The 25,011-nt window shown below is 41.9% G+C and overlaps 1 protein-coding gene across 1 annotated transcript in view; it reads right to left on the reverse strand.

Annotated features, from left to right (window-relative positions):
• Positions 1–25,011, reverse strand: part of LOC138265840 (TRPM8 channel-associated factor homolog) — a 497,333-nt gene that overhangs the window by 305,903 nt on the left and 166,419 nt on the right. Inside the window, exon 4 of the mRNA XM_069213933.1 lies at positions 16,188–16,282. Coding sequence (XP_069070034.1) covers positions 16,188–16,282 — 95 coding nt within the window. The remainder of the gene's footprint in view (positions 1–16,187; positions 16,283–25,011) is intronic.

Below are 25,011 nucleotides of genomic sequence, written 5' to 3' on the forward strand. Positions count from 1 at the left end.
ATCCCCTGTCTCGACTTTACTGTCTTTCTGGGGTAGTAGGGTAACTTTACTCCTACTTTTCAGGGTTTTGGGGCGGGTATCCTGGACACCCTTAGTGTTTTCTTACACTCCCAGCGACCCTCTACACACTACACTAGGCCTGGGGTCCATTCGTGGTTCGCATTCCACTTTTGGAGTATATGGTTTGTGTTGCCCCTAGGCCTATTGTCTCCTATTGCATTCTATAGTGTTCTACAGTGTTTGCAATACTTTTCTAACTGTTTACTTACCTGATTTTGGTTTGTGTGTATATTGTGTGTATATTACTTACTAAGGGAGTATATCCTCTGAGATACGTTTGGCATATTTTCACCTAAAATAAGGTACCTTTATTTTTAGTAACTCTGAGTATTGTGTTTCTTATGATATAGTGCTATATGATATAAGTGGTATAGTAGGAGCTTTGCATGTCTCCTAGTTCAGCCTAAGCTGCTCTGCTATAGCTACCTCTATCAGCCTAAGCTGCTAGAACACTACTAATCTAATAATAAGGGATAACTGGACCTGGCACAAGGTGTAAGTACCATCAGGTACCCACTATAAGCCAGGCCAGCCTCCTACACATACATATTCACGGCGGTTTCTATCACAGGCTGGGACCTCGTAGTATTATAAATATCCAGGTCACTATTCCTCACTGCATCAACTAGGATGTATTTCTATGACAAGATCTGCAGTGATTATGTTAACCAAATGAGGTTTCATAACATAAAAGATTGGATTTCCCACCTAGTTGCTTTACTAGGGAAGTCTGTCGCTTGTAAGACATTTTGGGGGTTATTACAACTTTGGAGGAGGTGTTAATCCGTCCCAAATGGGACAGATATACCACCAGCCGTATTACAAGTTCGATAGGATATAATGGACTCGTAATACGGCTGGTGGTATATCCGTCACAAAGTTGTAATAACCCCCTATGTTTACATACATGCAGCTTAGAGGCCACCTATTATTTACCTAGCTTCACTGTCAGTCTTATTTTCTGGTTTCTGTTTGGTCAGCCTGAGTTGGCTTCACTTTTGGTTCATGAGTTTCCCTGTCCCTAGAACAATAAGTTCTGCTTCCTTTTTTAGTTAGTGTCCTCCCACTGCTTCTGCTTTCTCTTTTGGCATATTTTTTTTTTTTTACTTGCAGTGCTTCGTAAGAATGTATGTGATTTTAGGTTGCCTTTAGGTTGTCTTGTTCCTGGTTTTGCACCACACTGTTGCTCTCACTGCTTGTTTCCAGTGTTTGTGTTTGCTCCGTTGACCTTTTCATCCTCTCTCTTTCTTTTCTTTGGTGCAGCATAACACCATTAGAAGGCCACAATCTGTCAGCATCGCTTTTAACAATGATGTCAAAATACATTAATGGCTTTGTTCTATTGCTATTAAGTAATCACTCATTTAGTTTGTAACAACCTGCTTTTTTATTTGTGTTTTATAATTTTTTTAGGATGTCTTGGGCAAGAATAAAATGTGTTATGCATAAACAGAGCTTGTTTTAAATTGGTTTATGTTTGCACAATTATAGCTGGATAGAACATTCTAGTGTAAAAATAACATTAATTGTAAAGCATTTTTTGCTTATTTCGCCACTCCTATTGCACTTCCTTCAGTAGCTTCATGTGTACGTTGTAAAAAATATTACAGTACCATACTACACAATGACAGGCCATACTAATATATACAATGACAGGCCATACGAAACTATACAATGGCAGGCCATAATATTATATACCATACTATGCCTACTTCATTATATCACCACATAAGACAATAGGATAAGATAGGATAGAATGGGATAGGGTAGGAGTAACCCTGTGGGCTCCCAGACTGATATCAGGTCTACCTATGTAAGATCCTTAACAGGATCAAAGCCACCTGCACTGTTACCAATTGTAAGATACCCATGGGAGTGACCTCCGTGGCAGGAGTGCTGCTTAGGTTGGAGGTCCTGACCCTTTCATACAAGAATTAACACATGGGGACATAACTACTCCCTCATTGTCCTCTCATTTCCCTTTGCTAGAGATTTACCAGGTAACTAACCTCACAGGAGACAGAGTTGCAGAGCAGAGAGCAGTGGCCAAATGAATGACAATACTGGTGCCAGAAAAGAAAATGCTAAAAGCCTCAATAGAGGAGAACGCTGATTGCCATGTGCTGAGAATGTCAAGAGAGAAGGTGGAGCTGACTATTTTAAGTGGGTGGAGCATCCCAAGGAAAGATCCACCTCCATCTAATATTAAATGGCAGTGTGAAACTTGGGTGGTTCTTACCATGAACTTCACCAGTTTCAGTCCTGTTCATCCTTCCTGGGGAAGTGCAGCGGCAGAGCTCATTTTGACTCATATAAACCACCAACTCTGGCTCACAAGAGAGAAGAAGGTGGAACATCTGATTGGAATTGAGGTTCGAATTGACATCTGGTTGGGGACCTGACTGGGAGGTAGCTGGCAGATCTGATTGGTAGTGGGACTGAGACGGGATTGGGAACCTGACTTCCCTCAGATCGCCTTTCAGTTCCTTGAAAAATGTATTTATGCTTGAGGCCAGTCATGGAGAAAAGAAGAGGTAAGATCATTTTCATTGTTGGAAGGAAGCATTATCTTTGACCTAAGCAAGGATATTACTAAAGATTCAATGTTGATTAGAAGTGGAGACTGTTACCACTTGCAGTACGAGCCTACCTTTATAACAGAAATAAAGAAGGATAACTAACTGCATGTGAAGAGTTTAGGAATGGAGATAATCTCAAACATTGATTGTATGTATTAAGGAAACCTGGAAAGAATCATCACTGCCTCTTAGTCATCCTGGGAAAAATCACAATATGCTAAATGTTTATAGAGACAAAAAGAGTGCCCTGATGTTCGGAAACAAGCAAACAACTGAGCTTTGAGAAGAGCTAGGCTTTTATTTTTTTCCAAAGGTATGGTAGTTCTGTTCAAGATGAAGGTGGTCTGGAGGTCCATTGTCTGGTAGGTATGTGAACGCTGAATTTTTACTAATAAATATTCATGTATTCCGAATTATAAATCTGCATAGAATTTGACTTAACATGGAAAGTAATGCACAATTGGGAAAATGTGCCCACTTGAGTGGCCAACAATAACCACAAAGTGTCCTTATTAAATGCTTATTGATATAAATTGATGTGCCCATGTTTAGATTAATGTAGTAGTGTGTTATATTGATGATTACCTATTGTATATTTGCATTATCAAGTATAGGTCTTAAGTTAGCGAGGTCTTGGGCCTAGTTGCATAGCCTAATGTTAAGCCGTACTGTTAAGATAAGGATGTGAGAAATGTACGGTTGAAGAAATTAATAGGTGAATTGTTTTTCACTGAGTTGCTCTTTCTTTTCTCATGAGATCTGCTTGCAAGAATGACTTGTACCAGTTTCTGATACATTGTATAGTTTAGTGTGTGAGAAAGCGATGTTCCTAGGAGCTAACAATGGATGCTATGACTGCAGGACAGAGGGATTCACAATTGTTACCTGACGAGCCTGATGATGGGAACAGGAGAAGAGGAGCCCATCATCGACATGTGAAAGACAGTTTAGTTATATCTCAGATTTGGAGTTTTACCTTCATTGGACTAAATGTAAATGTACAATTCTTTGACCAATGGCAACGTGGGAAGTGTTTTAGACAATTTTAATTTAGCCTGACTGCACAGAGGAGAAGCACGACATTTTGATAATTCTCATCTTTCATGCTCATTTCTCTTTGTCTGTTTTCCGTCGAAGAGATGTGCTTATTCCTATTTCGATTCTCCTGCTTAGAGAATTCTATCTTTAACTTTATTGCTTAAACTACTGATGCTGAATGCTGATTCCTTAGACATTGCTTTTTAAATGGTTCAGAGAGCTTAGCGCCTCTCTTTCTGAACTATTCCCTTTCATAGCCCGTTGCTGAGGCAGACCGAACAGATGCCTAACTGACGAAGATAATCACAGCTTGTTGATACATACTGAGGAAAGCTATAACAAAATGCTGTTATTCTTGCTGTAATTTGCCTTTTGTTTCTAGGTACCAACCTCTATTTTGATAGAGCCATAGTTAGATGTTTTTCAAATTTATGTTGACTAAATTGTTTTGTGTAAAGTCCAAACATGCTATTCTAATCAGAAGGGTTAGTGAGGGAAGACCCTAAAATGCTAATAGATTGCTATAAATAAATAATCGATGCTGCTCAGTTGCTAACTCTAGATGTATGCTATATCTATTGTACAGTTGTTTTTGTTATTGACTTGTATTATAACTCTTGAATGCGTAGTAACCCATGCATTAGTTGGATTGAGATTCTTTAGAAGGTTTTGTCAACCAGTGTTGTTTTTGTATGTACATCTTTTGATTTTGATACTAAGGCCCATATTTATACTCTGTTTGCACCTGATTTGCGCCATTTTTTTTACGCAACTCCAGCGCAAACTTAACTCCATATTTATATTTTGATGCTAGACCCGTCTAGCGTCAAAATATTGGTGTTAGCGTCATTTGTTACCTGCGGAAAACCACCTTGCGTCAATGAGATGCAAGGTAGGCATTCCCGGGCAAAACATGACTCTAAGGCCCTTGCGCCTTATTTATCCTCAGTTATAAAAATAAAGCACGGGAGGAGGAGGGCCTTAAATGAGTACTCTAAGCCTGCTTAGCGCCATTATTTAACGTCTGGGTATGGGCAGGCATTAGGGGACCTGTGGGCCATTTTCCATGGTCAGAGACCATGGAAACAGCCCACAGGTGCCCTTCCCTGCACCCAGGGACGCCCCCACTCACCCCCACCCACACCTGGAGGATACCTAAGGATGGGGGACCCATCCCAGGTAAGTCCAGGAAATATATATATATATATTTTTTAAAGTGCCATAGGGGACCCTAACTTGGCCCCCCTACATGGCACTGTGCCCAATGCCCATGCCCAGGGGACATAAGTCCCCTGGGCTTGGCCATTGGGCTGGTGGGCATGACTCCTGTCTTTAAAAAGACAGGAGTCATGTCCATCGGGGTTGTGCGACAAAAAAATGACACTAGTCAGGTTAGAGTCATTTTTTTTTACTCTAACCTGACTAGCGCCTTTCTTTCCTGCACAACGTCCAGTTTGCCCTACGCCTCCCTTACCCGGTTAGCGCCATTTATTTTGACGCTAACCGGGCGTCAGCGCTGGCTTGCACCATTCCTTAAATATGACACCTGGCTGGCGTCCTGGAATTGCGCTAGCCGCCGCTATACTTTTTTACGCTAACCTGCGCTAACGCAGGCTTGCCTCAAAAAGTATAAATATGGGCCTAAGTTATGTGATATTAGCATTGTTAAAATATGGAAATAAACATTCTAACTTTACTTAAAGGTGTGATTATTCATGGCTAAAGGAGTCATGGTGCGTGAGATTACTGTCTCCGAAGATTATTGATATTGCTGTTTAAAATTTGTAGATGATTTGATTTGAAATTGAGCCTTGTGGTGGGATTTACTCTAAGGTCAGTCAAAAGTTCCATCCAACCTCTAACGCGTCCCCTTCTAAATTAAAGATAAGAAACCAAACAAGGTCAGATGCGCTAACAGGTACGAAAAAAAGAACCTGCCACACGTTCGTGTTCTATGACTCTTCAGAGCAGAGAGAAATCTGGCAGAATAGTGTCTCGAAGTTCTGTTGGGTGGGTTCTGTCACTCTACAGTCCGTCCTTACAGTATACTTACTACCTGTGGACCCATTGATCTACTTTCATAGTGGCTCCTACTGTATGATGCAAACAAGGCTAATGATGGTGAGAGAGTGTAGTTTAAATATTACATATACTAGAAGTAATGTTTATATCAACGCTGAAAAGCTGCACAGAAAACAACGATAAATAGTGATTTGCTTAACGTGCATTTGAATGATAACGTACAGCTATTATCATGTACTCGAACTAATGTCGGTTATGAAAAATGATTGTTTGCATTATGATTAGTCAAGCATATATTAGCGTCTACAATATTTCATTTGTGTTAAAACCTATTGGCCTTAAGTTAGCGTAAGCTGTGGATTTAGCTGCCTAGCTCTCATATTAAAGCATTTTTCTCTGTCTTTCAGTGTGCTGACTCACAAAGGGCCATGACCCTGTATTTGTTCCTTTTCTCCGTTTCATGTATCTATACCAATTCGGTTAGCATCCGCATTCTAGCTGCCTTAGTATGAGTTTTATACAATTTTGAAACAAAAGTAGATTAAAAGAAATGTACAAGGACATTTGACCATGGACAAAGGAACTTATGACCCGAGGAAAGTGCCAGAACGATGAAGCAACCCCGGATGTGCCACCTCCGAAGACGTCAATTATGAAGACCAATCAAAGTGTTATAAATTATCGTGGGCTCACAATTGGAATTACCTAATGTATAATTTGATAGGTTAAAGATAGTGGAGTATAGTGAATGCCCAATAGAATTTTGGGGGAAGGTGTTACGAAAAAGGGATAAAAACTCATGTCACATAAGAGACGTTAGAACTAGGTAGGGAATGCTATTGATTTCATCCAGAAACTCTGTCACTCTGTTTGGTGATTGGAGACTTATTGAACCATCCTCACCCATAGACTGCCCCTTACACTTCTACTCCTTATGAGGGAAGTGTCCCCTGTCTCTTAGACGAAGCTAGATTGAAGGTGATCTGACTGATGTCCTGAAGACGAAGACTGATCCTGTGTGCTGACCTATTCCTGGAGGGTAATTATGACAATGCGAATTATAATTTGTCTGTTTGCTTTTCCTTTCTAGGTACCAACTGCAGTATTTTTGAATAGAGGCCATAGCTAGATGTTTTCCAAATTTGTGTTCTAAAATGTTTTGCATGAAGCCCAACATGCTGATGCTAATTAGGGGTTAGGTTAGGAGTTCACACTGAGTGACGCAATAGACAAATGACTGACGTTACACTGCGCTGAACTAAGATTCAAGTGATATTCTTTGTATTCTGATCTATGTTCACGCCGTGCTATGTTCTTATGTTTGTGTTTGCATTAATGAAATCTTATCAAATTTGCCATATTGTGACTATACTCTTATGCTTCTTGATTTTGAGATTGACTCTGCTGCTCATAGATTGTAATCAATAGGGAATAAAATTCATAAAATTCTATCAACAGGTGCGGTTATTCATGGCTGAAAGGTCATGGTTGCGTCGAAAATTTGATTAATGCCATACTCCAAAGTAAAGTACATTGTGGTGATAAATATTGATGAGATTATTGATATATTGCTTGACATATTGATCAGTTATCTCGTCCTACGGTGTCTCTCCATTGGGTCACAAGATTCATTGGCCTAAAACGAGTCCTAATGTGTATAAAATTGACATAGACGGACGCGTTACCAGTTATGGTAGCAGAGCGATGGTTTGGCCCTTGGGGGCCCTAGGATGGAGAATTATTGTTTAAATTGTTTTTCTGTGATAATGCAAATTGGAGGTATGATGGGTTTCTAAGTTCATCATGACTTTGCCGGGATCTCGGAGCCTGCCTAAGTGAGTTGTGAATGTTCTCGGCGCCATAATGTGTGTGGTTTAGAGTTTTTGCACTTGCTTAGCTTATGCCTTTTGCAGGTGATTGTGAAATCTGCGTGTTGATGGTGCTGTTCAGCAAGGTGCTAACGTTGGTACATTACAAAATATACGGGGTCCGAAAATGAGACACCAAAACCCGAACTTTCAGAACAATCTAGTACAAATGCAGGGGGTATAGGCTATGCAGCACATGCAAATGCCGCATTTTCAGTCAGTGCAAATGCAACCAGCACAACAGCAGATTCCTATGGTACCTAGACAGCAAATGCAATTACCAATGGCTCCGATGGGACAGCAACAGGTTCCTCAACAGGTCACAGATCAAGTAATGAGTCAAAATAATACCGTACAACAGTTCCCATTAAGAGGTGAAAATGGCATGAATGAGGAATGGTCAGACGATAGCTCAGACAGTGAGGAGTGCAGGTTTGCAGCATCCTTAGAGGTGGATCAGAGGGGTCCACATGTAGAAGGAAAGGTGATGGGCTACAAGGTTTCATTTCTGGTTGATACAGGAGCTACACGCTTCACAGTCAGAAGTGTTGAGGTTCCAAAATTGCCACTTTCAGGGCGTACCATAAGAGTGGTCGGAGTAGCAAACCAGTATTTGACAAATCCGATTACAGATCCAGTGCAGGTTGAGATCGGCAACTTCCAGGGACTACATAGGTTTGTAGTTTGTGATTCGAGTCCGGTATCCCTACTGGGAAGAGACTTATTGTGCAAGACAAAATGCTCGATTACCTGTTCCAGTGATGGAATCGAGGTGCAGACAAATAGAGACGATGAGGGGGACGAAGGGCAATTCTCAGAAGAAGACACAGGAACAGCTAATGAAGATTACCCCTTAATTACCCTGTTCCCGATGCGTACCATGATTGACCTACCTGTTGAACTGCAGGGAACGGTAACAGAGAAAGTGTGGGATCTGACTGGAAAAGAAGTGGGACTAATAAAAGGGGTAGAACCAGTTAAAGTCCAGATAAAGCCAAATGCAGTATTCCCTCAAGTGCCACAGTACCACATGACTCAAGACGTTCTCATCGAAGTGTCACAAATAATTGCAGATTTTCTCAGACAGGGGGTTCTGAAAGAAGTTTTGAGCAGTCCATGTAACTCTCCAATAATGGTTTTGAAAAAGCCCTGTGGGAAAGTTCGAATTGTGCAGGATTTGAGGAAAATAAATGAAATTGTGATAAAATGTTGCCCTGTGGTACCCAATCCAGCAGTAATAATGTTCCAGGTTCCCTGTGATGCTGAATGGTTTACTGTTGTGGACTTGTCGCAAGCCTTCTTTTCGGTGCCTCTTCATGAGGATAGCCAATTTTTGTTCAGTTTCAAATTCCTGGATAAGGTGTACAGTTGGTGCAGAATCCCTCAAGGGTTTTCTGAATCACCGTCCATCTTCAATCAGATATTGAAAAAGGATTTGGAACCTCTGGTACTGCCTTTTAATTCGACTCTGGTGCAATACATTGATGATTTGCTGATTGCATCTAAAACAAGGGACAGCTGTAAATACGATACCATTGCCTTACTAAATCATCTGGGAAAGAATGGACACAAGGTGTCACCTAAGAAATTACAATACTGTCAGAAAGAGGTGAAATATCTAGGGCACCTAATTGAAAGAGGTTCCAGGAGGATATCAAAGGAAAGAATAACAGCCATTTTACAAATGAACCCTCCAACGACAAAAAGAGATGTCAGGATGTTCTTGGGAATGGTGGGCTACTGTCGTCAGTGGATACCCAACTTCTCGATCATTTCAAAACCATTGATAAAACTGACAGGCAAAGAAATCAAGGTCGAGCCATATACCATAGCTTTGTCTAAAGAAGAACTCAAATCATTTATGGAGCTAAGAGAATGCATGTGCAGGGCACCAGCATTAGGAATGCCAGATTATACGAAACCTTTTCTGTTGTTCTGTCATGAACGTGATGCTTGTTCTTTGTCTGTTTTAACAGAGGTCCATGGAGATGCAAATCGCCCTGTAGCATATTTTTCGGCTACCTTGGACCCTGTTGCAGCAGCCTTACCGGGTTGTTTGCACGCAGTTGCAGCAGTTGGTCAGAGCCTTACACAATGTGAAGGCATAGTCATGGGATATCCCCTAACAGTAATGGTTCCACATTCAGTTGAAATTCTGTTGACTCGAACTAAAACTCAGCAAATGACAAATGCACGTCTCACAAGGTATGAGACCATCATACTGGGGTCACCAAATGTCTCCCTTAATCGGTGTAATGTATTGAACCCGGCAACTTTACTTCCTGTTGAAAACACTGAGATCAAAAATGAGGAAGAATTTGAACATGATTGTCTTGAGGTAACCAAGTTATGTACCAAACCTCGTCCACATATTCAGGACACCCAATTGAAAGAAAATTACTGTATCATGTTTGTCGATGGGTCCTGTCTAAGAGATTCTGCTGGAGCGCCGAGAGCTGGTTATGCGGTATGCACTATAGCTGGCATCGTTGAAGCCTCCTGGCTCAAGAGAGTGTTTTCCGCACAAGTGGCAGAATTAATTGCCCTTACTAAGGCGTGCCACGCAGCAGTAAACTTAAAAGTTACTATTTATACTGACAGCAGATACGAATTTGGAATTGTGCATGATTTTGGCCAACTTTGGTCTCAGAAAGGTTTCATGACCTCATCCGGATCCCCTGTGAAAAATGGTGAACAAATGAAGGATTTGTTACATGCAATTCAGTTACCTCTTGAAATTGCCGTGGTGAAATGCAGTGCTCATATTAGATCACAAGACTTTGTGTCCATGGGAAACGGTTATGCAGATCAAATCGCAAGGTTTTGCGCATTGAACTGCATATCGTTCAAGGAACAATGGGAACTATTACCACAAACTGAAAATGACATATGTTTGAATCTTGCATTACGAGTAGTGGACACCTTAGATGAGTTGAAGACATTACAGAGTTGTGCAAGCAAAGAGGAAAAACGTTCTTGGCAGAGAATGCAATGTGTACAAAGGGCAGATGATTTGTGGGTTTTAGAAGAGGGGAAACTAGTCTTGCCAAACAATCTTTTATCACAGTTCGCCAGACTGTACCATGGACAGGCTCACCTTGGGAGGGATGCAATGATCAGGTCATTTAAAATCGATTGGTTTAATCCAAAATTCAGACATGCTGCCGAAGTCATTTGTCACAGGTGCATCATCTGTCAACAGATGAATGCCGGTAAAGGAACAGTAGTAACTTTGAGCCACATTGGGAGAGCTGGTGGTCCATTTAGCAAGATGCAAATGGACTTCATTGAAATGACTGTTTGTGGAGGATTGAAGTATGTGTTGGTGATTGTATGTGTTTTCAGTCACTGGATTGAGGCATACCCTACACGTAGGAATGACAGTCTCAGAGTTGCAAAATTACTACTTAGGGAACTGATACCAAGATTCGGGTTTCCAGTCTCTATAGAATCAGATAGGGGCAGACACTTCGACAATGAGGTGATTAAACTCCTGTGTGCCACACTTAACATCGAACAGAAGCTGCATTGTAGCTATCGCCCTGAAGCATCAGGACAAGTAGAGCAAATGAACGGTACTTTGAAATCGAGAATGGCAAAAATGTGCGCAGCTACCAATATGAAACGGCCAGATGCATTACCTTTAGTGCTGATGTCAATGAGAAACACCCCAGATGAGAAAACAGGATTGTCCCCCCATGAAATCCTCATGGGTAGAGCTGTGAGGTTACCAGCAGTACCTGCAAATGCTCTAGTGAATATTACAGATGATATGGTGTTGGACTACTGCAAGGGTTTGGCTGACGTGATTCGCTCTTTCTCTCACCAGGTGGAAGCTAACACTTTGCCACCGATTTGGGTTCCAGGCCACTCTCTACAAGCTGGTGACTGGGTGGTTGTCAAAAAGCACGAGAGAAAGTCGTGTCTGGAACCACGTTGGAAAGGACCATATCAAGTAATCTTGACAACTACCACTGCTGTAAAGTGTGCCGGAATTCCAAACTGGATACATGCCGGTCACACTAAAAAGGTAACGTGTCCAGATGAAGAAGTGCCTGAAGTTTCTGGCACAACAGCTCCAGAAGGAGAAGTCTCAGGTCTAGAAAACAGTCAAGGAAGAACTGAGACTGATGGAGAGTTCACTGAGAACAGCCTCGTACCTCAAACAGTCAATGAGTTCGAGAGAGGTGACAGAGAGCCCATCTCAGTAGAGGCGACAGGAGAACAAAATCAAGGAGAAGTCCTTCCAGAAATAGACAGATACGGGTTAGAACTTGAACCCGGTACAGACCTAGAAGTGGAAGAAGAAGAAGAAGAAGAAAGAGAAATAGTAGAAAGAAATCAGAGTGAGCCAAAGTCACCTGAGCCAATTGCAGGTCCATCAAGTGAAAACACCATAGTACAAGAGGAGGGTGTTGTCCAAAGTCCTGAAAAGACACATCAAAAGAAGATGCATAAGGGTGATAACTGGCCAGATAAATCACTCATCAAGATACAAGACGTACCAAGAGACACAATAGTAGAGGAAAGTGATACATCCCGAGTAGAAGACCTAAGGGAAGGAGAACAGAAAGGTGAACGAAGGTTGAAAAGAAAAAGAATCGCAAACAGGAGATATACAGGTCCTGAATGGGCATATGCTACAACATCTGAATGGCAACAAGAATTCCTAGCATTCTGTCTTGATCGAGAAGTACCAGGCCAATACTACGGTACCTGAACGAATTCAGAGAAAACTTGGTTAAAACTGAAAATCTGAAAACTAAAAGAAAGACTTTATAAACTACCGAAAGTGACACTAAAACCGGATTGACTTTTAAGAAACCTGATTGTGACAAGCTACTAACCTGATTTGACAAGAAAGGGGTCCTGGAGTGAGTGAAGACGCTTTAAATACACGCAACAGAAAAAAGAAAAAAATGTTATAGATCATTCTCTAGGTGATTGTTATTCTGCTATCTGATTCTATACAGACGTGGCTTATAATAGAAGTAGTAGCAAGAGAAGTAAAATGTGTGGTTGTTTGAGCTTTATAGTAGGTATTGTGTGTACAATAATGATTGTGGGTGTGATTGTAGGAATGCCGTGGTTGGAGAAAAAGACTATTAATGCTACCTCAAAACCCTCAAACACTAACACCATGGGAAAGATTTGAGCAGGATGCAAGACACATGCATGAGGGAACTAATTCAAAGGGGGAACTTTCTACTAATGTCTTCTATCGCTTACTAAATGAATATGTGGAGACCATGGATGCGAAAGATTGTTATGTGTGCACTAAAATTCCTTCATCTGTGCAGGAGGGAGTTACTTATCATAGCGTCCCTTTGATTTACGGGATTAGTTGCAGCTTGCTATTAACAAGATTTTATAACCAAAAGCATGTGCAATACTTTTATTCAAATCTGGATGTTGTGTTTTCTTTTGTGCCTGTGATTGAATTTTTAAATAGATTAGCTAAAGAACATGATATAAAATTAGTTAGAGGATTCTTTGAGCCAACACTTACATTCGGAACTGCTTATGCACATCCCAATAATTTGACCTGCTTACTATCACCTGTAGAGAAAAGCTTTTTAGACCACACTGATGATAGACGCAAAGCATTGAAGGAAAGATTAGAGAAAGAATTAGAAAAGCCCACATATGCAAATGATTATGCTTACACTGCAAACAAAACACAAGGCAAATTACCTATAGATGCATTACATGTAGGTAGGCTTTGTATATATAGACCAAAATCTGAGCAAGACAATTTGTTTGTGGGAACGAGTGAATGCAGGGATGTGTTTCTGTTTCAGAGTAAGTGGACATTTATGTTGAATGGACAAGATCCAGCGATCCCTGGGATATATTATATTTGTGGACTTAATGCTTATTACCGTCTCCCTAAGGGATGGTATGGGGCATGTTATTTGGGAATAGTTTTTCCAACGATCTACCAGATTGATGACTTAAAACAAATACCTAAAACGTCTGAAATACAACATCCTAGACAAAAACGAGAATCAGGGGCGGCTGTCATTGGTGACATATTTGGAGCTATAATCCCATAAGTGGGGGTTATCTTGAATTCTATGAAGATACAAAAGTTGTCTACTACTGTGGATAACATGCTGACAAATTTTACAGGGGCTATACTCCTGATGGATACTGAACTTGCTGCAGAAAGAGCTATGACTCTTCACAATCGGCTTGCTTTAGACATTCTTTTAGCAAAGAGTGGGGGGTCTGCAAGATGCTCAACGAGCGTCATTGTTGCTCGTTCATTCCGGATAATAGTAAAAAGATTAGAAGTATGCTTACTAACCTTACTAGAGATAGTACAGATTTGAAGGAATTGAAAGAACTTGGTGTCTGGGAAAAGTTTGGAAAGGGAATTGCCAGAGTAGGAAGTTGGTTTACCAATATTTGGAATGGGGGCCTTGCAAAAATATTAATGGGTCTATTAATTGTCTTGGTCTCTCTATTAGGATTGTGGGGGGCATGCAAAATTAACTACAAAATTAAGAAAAATTGGACTAAAAGAACCGGAAGAAATGAAGAAAGTGAAAGCGAGAAAATATTCAATGAAATTTGGGAAAGTTCTCATAAAGGGCAAGATGTTGAAATGCGCAATATGCGCAAGGTGAAAAATTAAAAAGTGAAATGTTTGTGTGATGACGAGCGTCATCAGAGGAGGGACTGAGAGAGTGTAGTTTAAATATTACAAATACTAGAAGTAATGCTTATATCAACGCTTAAAAGCTGAATAGAAAACAACGATAAATAGTGATTTGCTTAACGTGCATGTGAATTATAACGTACAGCTATTATCATGTACTCGAACTAATGTCGGTTATGAAAAATGATTGTTTGCATTATGATTAGTCAAGCATATATTAGCGTCTACGATATTGCATTTATGTTAAAACCTATAGGCCTTAAGTTAGCGTGAGCTGTGGATTTAGCTGCCTAGCTCTTATATTAAAGCATTTTTCTCTGTTTTTCAGTGTGCTGACTCACAAAGGGCCATCACCCTGCATTTGTTCCTTTTCTCCGTTTCATGTATCTATACCAATTCTGTTCTCATCCTCATGCTAGCTGCCTTAGTATGAGTTTTATACAATTTTGAAACTAAAGTAAATTAAAAGAAATGTACAAGGACATTTGACCATGGACAAAGGAACTTATGACCCGAGGAACGTGCCAAAACGATGAAGTAACCCGGATGTGCCACCTCCGAAGACATCAATTATGAAGACCAATCAAAGTGTTATAAATTATCGTGGGCTCACAATTGGAATTACCTAATGTATAATTTGATAGGTTAAAGATAGTGGAGTATAGTGAATGTCCAATAGAATTTTGGGGGACTGTATTACGAAAAAGGGATAAAAACTCATGTCACAGAAGAGACGTTAGAACTAGGTAGGGAATGCTGTTGATTTCATCCAGAAACTCTGTCACTCTGTTTGGTGATTGGAGACTTATTAAACCATCCTCACCCATAGACTGCCCCTTACACGTCTCCTCCTTATGAGGGAAGTGTCCCCTGTCTCTTAGACGAAGCTAGATTGAAGGCAATCTGACTGATGTCCTGAAGACGAAGACTGATCCTGTGTGCTGACCTATTCCTGGAGGGTAATTATGACAATGCAAATTATAATTTGTCTGTTTGCTTTTCCTTTCTAGGTACCAACTGCAGTATTTTTGAATAGAGGCCATAGCTAGATGTTTTCCAAATTTGTGTTCTAAATTGTTTTGCATGAAGCCCAACATGCTGATGCTAATTAGGGGTTAGGTTAGGAGTTCACAATGACTGACGCAATAGACAAATGACTGACGTTACACTACGCTGAACTAAGATTCAAGTGATATTCTTTGTATTCTGATCTATGTTCACGCCGTGCTATGTTCTTATGTTGGTGTTTCACGCATTAATGAAATCTTATCAAAGTTGCCATATTGTGACTATACTCTTATGCTTCTTGATTTTGAGATTGACTCTGCTGCTCGTAGATTGTAATCAATAGGGAATAAAATTCATAAAATTCTATCAACAGGTGTGGTTATTCATGGCTGAAAGGTCATGGTTGTGTCGACAATTTGATTAATGCCTTACTCCAAAGTAAAGTACATTGTGGTGAGAAATATTGATGAGATTATTGATATATTGCTTGACATATTGATCAGTTATCTCGTCCTACGGTGTCTCTCCACTAGGTCACAAGATTCATTGGCCTAAAACGAGTCCTAATGTGTATAAAATTGACATAGAAAGACGCGTTACCAATGGTAAATATCTGTTTGTGCGACTGTCTCTGTGATCACACTTTCTTCAACACATCTTGCTTAAGTGTAGTGATTCAGCGACATCACATGTGCAGAGTATCTGCAAACTTAATGCACGTTATCCATCACCTTCCAAAATGGGCAAACTACAGCCAATGTCCTTTTCAGACATGCACAACAAAACGGCTCACAAGAACCTGATGTAAGTTCGAGCACACTGTGGCCTTGTGAGGGCTATGAATAACTATAGAGATGATTTAGCACAATATTAAACATTTCAAATGATGCTTTGAAGAAGGAAATGGAAGACACATGGGATTCTATATCTTGAAGTTGAAACGCCTACCTGAAGACCAACATTCACGGCAGCATCAGGAAACACAAGGGTTGCTGGTTTTCCTGGGGCCAGATAAAGACCTGTACTTCTCCAGGTCTGGAATCCTGTAAGAAATAAAACGTACATTAAAAATGTTATGTATTTCTATAGATTGAACAATGCGACATGAAATATGGGTGTCATGTGGGTTCCAGGTTTACAGTTTGTATAACTGACCGAAGACAAAACAATAACACCTCTGTGAAGCCTTAGCAAACAACGTTCAAAGGAAGGGATAATACTGCAAAATAGTTACTAGCTTCCAAGATCACAACTCATTGATTTACCCTTATCAATAAGTAAGGACAAGGTACAGCCATTGGCCGAGGGATTCTGAAGCTAAATGTGCATAAACCACGACCAAGAAATGAAAAAAGCTGCCATTGAGAATCTGCAGGTTCCAGTGTTTGCACTATGGTTGATCAGGTAAGAATCGACCAGCAGCTCTCTTTGTGGTGTGCAAGAAAGAAACGATCCTAAAACAAGAATGCGCCTGGTAAGATCATTCTGCACCTCTAGACTGGCACATTGTCACTAAGCTAATTTCCTCTTTAATTTTTAGAAAAAAACTAAAATCCACCTTTTCTAAAACCATATTTTCTGAAAGTAACGAGTACTGTTACCTCTTCTATGAATATCTTCAATAGACATAGGTAAATCGTACTATTTTCCTCTTGTACTGAACTCCATGATTTTACAGGTTAATTAGCCCTTTGTAATTAATGGGCCCCCAAGCTCACCCATATTGGAGGGGGTCCCACCTGCCCCTACTAATGTAAGTGTGTGAAGCCCCTACAGCATATTTTGCGGGGGGGGCACTGTACATACATACATACATAAATGCATGCTTGTAGGCAAGGAAGACAGCTCCCTTCTGGCTTTGTCTATAACAGGGAGGTTGCTCCCTTAGAGCATGCTATGGCTCTTCAATAGTTCTTGACCTATACCATTATTCACTTATGGAGTTTCAAGCTGTATCAAGCCTGCTGGTGTATCACAACAGAGAACACATAACACCAGCACCCAGGACATGCCTTCTCCTTCCAGCTGTGAACCCTGCAAATTTCAAAGCTCTCTACTTGGCGAACAGAGGTTACAACAGAGTTGACTAATGTTCCTGATTGATGATTGTCAATGATGCTTCCATTAGAGGTTTACCTTCTAACTAGCAATACTAACAATGTGTTTGATCTGTGAAAAGTGTGTAAAGAGGGGAAGATCATTCAATTTTCTTGTCGCCCAACCACGGAACACGTCTCATCCACATAATGGCCACAGGTGCTCATCTGGCATACAACATGTAGACTTCATCATCCCTTCAGATGTGACAGTGATCTTTATCCCTGGTAATCAGCAAATACGGTCGCACCATATTAATGCTCTCCTTGATCTTAGTGAAGATTTGGCGCCCTCCCTAACTGGCGAGTAAACCATGTTAAAACACCCATTCTCCCCAAGCTGCTCAGCCTGCTCCAGGGCATTTCTTTTCAGAGTACAGGGGCACATTAGCTATAACTGGTGACAAATCTGGCTTTTGGCTACTTGCAAGGTCTTATCCACCCAGCAGGTCAAAACGGTTATACGTTTCATTTTAACTTCGATAAGTGATGATATAAAATAATATGACGTGTAGTATGTGTTGCATGTTAGCTGTTGCATGGAAGCCCCCTCAATGTACATAGAAGGCGTAAGCCTGAAAGAAAAAGATTTCCTGGCATTGTCTGTAAATATATCCCCTGGTCTAATTACCGTGCTCTTAACACTCAGAGCTTTTAGAACGCACATGGGCATCTAAAGCATGCTGTACAACTTAAAGTGGAAACCACGAACAAGTTCACTGAGCTTTTGTCAGTGCTTAATTTGTAAATAAAAACGTGCCTGTGCCCAAAGCCCTCCTCTTAAACACGGGGCTGTTGCAATTAAATGTGCGAACACGGACTATGGAGGCAGCGCAATCCTGAAGCCATCTCGGGCCTCTTCAATCCATTTACAGCCACTGCCTTCCCCTTCAGCCGACTCTTAAAGCTTTCTGCTTTCTCCCATTGTGACGTTTTTTTGGTTTTCTCTTCCTCCGTCTTTCACATAGGTTTATTTTGCTCGCAGTAAATGCTCGAGGCAGAAAAATAAGTGGCAGCCCTCAAAAATAAGTGCCGGTGCTCCGCACCGGAAATAACAAGCACAGTTTCAGCACTGGCTTTTGTACATGATGGACAAATGATCGCTCTGGAGCACAGTTTTCATCAATGTTATCGCAATTCCCCACTGGTTGGAGGATTCTGTATGCCCTGTGAAATGTACTACTGATGTCTACTGAGCTCTACACGTATACTAAACAGAGCACTCCAAGGGAGGGAAACATTGGTGCAGAACGTGTAACAGAGAGAATAATTCAAAGTAAAATCTGAAATACGAACTTTTTTATAAAGTTAATGCACACTGCGATTATAGCAGCTAAACATTGCCAACAGCAATTCTTGTAACTGCATTCTTGTTATGCACCTTGTAGTATGATCAGACTTAAGTCAAATAAATCTTATTATAAGTGTACCAAATGTAGTGAGAGTCTTGCAGACCATGGCCTTATGATTTCTGCTGCTCTTCTTCATTAGCTGTATGGATGGCATTTACTAGATACATAACTCTTTTTTTCTGAAACTCTATGGGCTGAATCACAAAACCTTTCTTGCTAGTGCACTTTCATGTTTTTGGGCGGTAGGTTAGCCAACGCTAGGTTCAAACACTGTGGGCCTCATTCTGAGGCTGGCGGGCGGCTACATATGGCCGCTCCACGGTCGAAAGACCGCGGAGGCCATTCTGGCTTTCCCGCTGGGCTGGCGGGCGACTGCCAGAAGGCCGCCCGCCAGCCCAGCGGGAAACCCCCTTCCCACGAGGAAGGCGGCTCCGAATGGAGCCGGCGGAGTGGGAAGGTGCGACGGGTGCAGTTGCACCCGTCGCAAATTTCAGTGTCTGCTAAGCACACACTGAAATTCCTTGTGGGGCCCTCTTACGGGGGCCCCTGCAGTGCCCATGCCACTGGCATGGGCACTGCAGGGGCCCCCAGGGGCCCCACGACACCCCATACCGCCATCCTGTTCCTGGCGGGCGAACCGCCAGGAACAGGATGGCGGTATGGGGTGTTGGAATCCCCATGGCGGCGCAGCGAGCTGCGCCGCCATGGAGGATTCATGAGGGCAGCGGAAAACCGGCGGGAGACCGCCGGTTTTCCTGTTCTGACCGCGGCGTCAGAATGCCCTGCAGGGCACCGCCAGCCTGTTGGCGGTGCTCCCGCCGACCCTGGCCCCGGCGGTCCTTGACCGCCGGGGTCAGAATGACCCCCTGTGTTTTTTCCACCTATTATGAAAGTAGGGCCCAAATTTAAGAAGGGCCTAGCGCCAACCATCACCACATTAGCCTCATTTTGTTTACGTTAATGTGGCGAAGGTGTGGAAAAGACACCACGCCATATTTACAAAGTGACGCAATGCATGCATTGCACCACTTTGTAAACACTTGCGCCACATTATGCCTGTGCCAAGCATAATGTATGCAAGGGTGTGTTCCCCTATTAGGGGCCCGCAAAAATGGCCCAGTGGAATCTATGAGAATTCACTACACCATTTTTAGCGGCATTTTTAATGCCTGCACAGAGCAGGCATTAAAAGGAGGCACACCAATAATTATAATGGGCCTCTATGTACTTTGTAGGATTAGCGCCAAGATTTGTGGCACTAATCCTGCAAAGTACAACAATAGCGTCAAAAAGTATGACGCTATTTTCCCTAACCTGCGCCGTATGTTGAATATGGCGCACACATGGTGGCGTTAGGGGCGCAAAATGGGCCGCAAGAAAACTGGCGCTTCATGACATGAAGCACCACTTTCCTTAAATAAGGGCCCAGGTTCCTTGGGGTGGAAATGTGTGACAGGAGTGTTTGCGCTTTTTTTTCTCATAGTATGTTGTGGTGGTAATGTGTTCTGCCCCACCACTATTTCAACATACGGAGCATGCTTCTGGCAATCTTGGACATCTTAGCCCACAAGTAGAATTTTCTATTCTATTTCTGCTCTTTGTCTAAAGTACTGTTTTCCGGGAGGCATTTTTACGTTGTAAAAAAGAAAAGCATCACAACGCAGAAAAAGGCAGATGAAGCCATGATGCCAGAGCATTTCTAAAATTCTGATGGTGTCCATGCTTACAAAAGGTTCACACAGGATCTCATTTTATAAGCAAGCTGCTAGTATAGAAGGTCCCTAACCGTGGTTGTATGTCAAAATGTCAAGTGTCGAAGTATCGACCTGCAACAATATCGAGAGCCGAATATTACCACCACTATATCATTAGGATAAGTATATGTTCGTAAATACAGATTTACTATACTTGCTTTCACATCTATATAAAGTTATGCATATCGTCAAGGTTCATAGTTGTACAGCTAAAAATAGTACATCCATACTCATCTAAGCCTGGGAAAATATTCATGTAGGAAAGACGAAGCAGTAGTGGTGAAACTCTTTGTGAACAAGGTATAAAGCATTTAACTTAAACAGCTTAGAGACTGGGCAATGCAGCCAGAGCTTGACCAGTATGTTCTATTTTCTTCAATCAAAACATGATCAGGGCTGCTGCATTGTGCATCACCTGTGAATCGAAGATTGGGGAACTCTAGATAGAGGGGGTTATTACAACTTTGGAGGAGGTGTTAATCTGTCCCAAAAGTGACGGTAAAGTGACGGATATACCACCAGCCGTATTACGAGTTCCATAGGATATAATGGACTTGTAATACAGCTGGTGGTATATCTGTCACTTTTGGGACGGATTAACACCTCCTCCAAAGTTGTAATAACCCCCAGAGTGTGTTACAATACTCCAGTCGAGATTAAATGAAGGCACAAGCTTTTGACAACATAGGTGAACAATGCAAAAAAAGAAAAAGTTTTCTCAGGACTCATAAGCGGAAGTTCCTTGATACAGCTTTTATCTGAAAAGTTCGTTTCGAATTTAATGTGACACCAAGAGGTTCGCCTCTAGGACTGCAGTAAGTGGAGATCCCAACACTAGGAGGAGCTTATCTGGCTAAATGAGGAGTCACGATGAAAGTAAGGAGAATAAGTGCTGTACCACCATTTAGTTAGAGCCTGTTCACGCACATCGAAATGTCCACCGCCTTCATATCTGATTTAGGTTCATCAGTGGTGCTCTACAGATAGCTGGAATATTTAGTTAGTATCTGCATATGTATAACACAGGAAATAGAAAGGCTAATAGAGGCTGGCAAAAAGAGAAATGTAAATGTTACATAATTGCGAAATTACCATGCCTAGGAGTACTTGCCATTTCAAAGGATGATAAGGATAAGGACAGGCAGATATGTATGGAAGTTAATGCCAAAAACAGGTCACCCAAGATACATTGTTTCCGATGGCAAATTTATGGAGTCTGGCTAGCAGGAGGAAGTAGGCTGTAGTGTCAAAAGTAACCACGAGGCTCAAACTACCCAGGCGACTGCACAACTTAAATCTTCTGGAAGCCATAAGGCATCCATGAATGCAACTATCATTGATTCAGAGGTGATTGTAGTGTGAAAAACTGGCATTCAATGACTTATTGAAGTTAGCTTGCTACTGTCTCTGCTGTAACTTAGATACTTATGACAGTTGTGATGTGGGCCCATTATTAGCAGGGTTTTGGGATTCAATGAAGGCTTTGTTAATAATGGGGATGGAATTTGTAGATGGGTAAGCACTGTTCCTGTTGCAAGTGATGCATCTCTTATTTCTGAACGTTACCTTCAACTAGCAGGAATATAGATTTTAAGGTTGGCGCTGGATATGAGTCATAGGGTCCACAAGGGGCCATTTCAGCTCCGAATTTTAGCAAACCTCCCACTATCGAATTGCTTCTTTGTATATAAATTGTGGTTGGTTCGTAAAAAGAGGTCCACCTACAAGCAAAGAGGAATTGAATTTTGCTATTCCATCTGAGGGCTTGATTATGGGTGGACTAGAATGGGGTAAAGTGGTTAGTGCACTTAGTAAATATTGATACCTTTGGGTGGGGTAAATAACGCATGCTCCGAATTGTCATCCAGAAAATGACCTGGGAGGGGGAGTGTCATCGCGCCGTCTCGGTGCTAAAGGACTCACCGGGCTCCTGCAGTATGAGACATGCTTTGCTGGTTTCTGAAGCCAGAGTACTACAGGTGCCCAAACCACTGTGCAGCCAGAGGAGGAGGCAGGAGGAGTGTCATCCTGCTGCCTCAGTCCTAAAGGACTCACCCGGCTCCTGCAGCATGGGATGGGCGTGGGACACAGCCAGTTGCATGCCCGGTCAAAGACTTGGTCCGTCTTCATCTGTCATCGTCCGGAAGAGGCTGGGCCACCCCCTTACCATCTTGATTTAAAGAGGTAAGCGCAGCAAGTGATATCTGTATATCTTGGCCTGGGATTCGATAAGTGAGGGCCGAAATTTAACGTTAAGCTAAAATCTAAAACAACGTTTTAGGCAGTGGGATGTAGACTGTGGTGTGATTTTACACACTGATGTATTGGTCTGACTACCTGTTAGTAGCAATTCGTTTTTAGAATCGGGAAGTACAAACTACCACCCGGTGATGATATGTATACTGTTAAAAACACACTTGATGGCTTTCTCCAGAAGGCAGTTGGAGCACTTGTTAGGGAAATATAGTCTGCAGAGAGACAACTCTCATTTATCTCCCCCACCAAGACGTCCCATAATTCTCCCCGGATTATAGAACCACGCGGAGAGGCCTCAACCTTATTCCAATTAACAACTAATAGCGGTGCCTCACAGGTCAATGCTGGCTCTGAGGTACCTCTATCACAAGAAACCCCCATAAAGGCAGACCAGCCAAACAGTGAAGACACCAAAGGCAAGAGGAAACAAGCCAATAAATGCATTAAGATCAAGTGTCCTCGGAATGTGGCGACATTTTCTCTGAAAGCGCCAGAAAGGGGCATTGAGGACCACATTGAGGGTATTTTGGAACCCTTCATTGGGATGGCTGTGGAAAAACTAGAGAGGAGATTGGAATCAGTTAAAGATTGGCTAAGTGCCATTGAGGAGGTCTTGAGGAGACTTGCCCATCCGCCAACGCCTGCACTTCAGATAAAGAGCCCATCCCATCCTGTGCTGCCTTCGACAAACAATGATAAAGTTCTTCCATAACTTAGCTGTGATCCTAGACCCCAAGACCAGGGCATTGCAACTAAGGATGTCGCACACACATTGTTCTCAGAGACACAGACCCTGAGGATAACTGTGTGGGAAGGGAACAAGATCCCAAAAATCATTGATAAGACACTTGTTATAGGACTAACAGGAGAAGAGGCATTAGTGAAACAAGCATAAGATCAGTCGTACTGTAATCAATTTACCCCCGAAGCAAGTCCCTTGGTTGCATTGATAGCTAATGTATCTAGCTTGATTTCAAATACCGCAGAATCTTTTGTGCTGCTGAAACATAAGGTTCTCCATTGGTTGCATTGTTATGCAAATTTTCCCTGTCATCTAGCTTCTACCATATTGATGGTGAGGAAGTTGGCATGGGTGGGCATGCTGCCCAAGCAGTGGGAGGGAGACTGTATAATTGTCAATTTCAGCTCAGCCAAAATTGTTAAACAATGTTTTTCTAACTGTCAACATGCTGGCAACAGGTCTATAGGCCTGTTCCTGCGACCGTTTGATGCATTTTATCCCCTGGCAAGTTTTGCTCATGTGCACAGTGACCTATCACATGTAGAGATACTGGAGTCTTTCTAGCCAGCTACTCAAATCTCCAGAAAGAGGGCCAACGCTCCTTGTCCGAGATTGATTGATGCCGCGGGGTACAATTTTCATACATCAGATGGGGACATGGAGGTCTTGGCAGCCTTACCCCTTATCCTCCAGACATAAGTATTTGCATCAGGAGTCAACCAAAAAAGGTAATTTCCCCCTCCTAAGTAGTCCCAGGTTGCCTGGAGCTCAATTTTCTCCGGTAGGAACACCATGCACAAGCACAATGGTAATTTCTCTGGATTCCTCACCAGATACTCATCATCTAACTAGATTTTTGAGCTAGAATATAGCAGGAATTGGGGGTGAAACTTACTAACCCATTCTGGGGAGATTTTATAGGTAAACATCAAATATGTTTCTTCCAGGAAACATGGGCTTTGCAACCAAAGAATAGGAGTGGTTTTAAGAGTTTTTGGGTCTCCGCTTGTGGGTCGGTAGCAGGTAAGGCCTTGGGAGGTCTACCAATATGGTTAAGCAGGACACTCAAATGTACTGTGAATGAGCTAGAACTGGGGTCAAATGACATGCAGGGACTCGTTCTTTCCACAAATAAAGTGAGCTGCATTCTAATGATTAACTTGTATAACAGAAGTGTGGGTACAAGCAGTGAATCTGCGACATTGCACAAACTTAATAACCTTCTCTCAGGCTTTGAGGGAGCCTACCACCTGATTTTTTCAGAGGATCTTAATGTCACTTTTGAGCCCTATTTAGTGGCCAAGGATCTAATTCAGGGAGAAGAAAAAATATGGGGTATACCTGAATTGACCACTTCTTATAAATGCAACCTAACCAGAGCAGCTCTGCAGGTGGTGGACATTATCCTGGCACATGGGCTCCAAACATGTAATTGTCGTTTGTGCTCAGACATCCATCTAGTCCCAAATTTTAGGCGAGGGACATATAATAGCAACATTAATTTTATACTTTTAGATATTCGGCTGTGGGAGTATATGGCTGATATGAAGGTACTAGAACATGAAGAGAGTT

The sequence above is a fragment of the Pleurodeles waltl genome, chromosome 2_1 (assembly GCF_031143425.1).
Source record: "Pleurodeles waltl isolate 20211129_DDA chromosome 2_1, aPleWal1.hap1.20221129, whole genome shotgun sequence".
Classification (NCBI taxonomy): Eukaryota; Metazoa; Chordata; class Amphibia; order Caudata; family Salamandridae; genus Pleurodeles; species Pleurodeles waltl.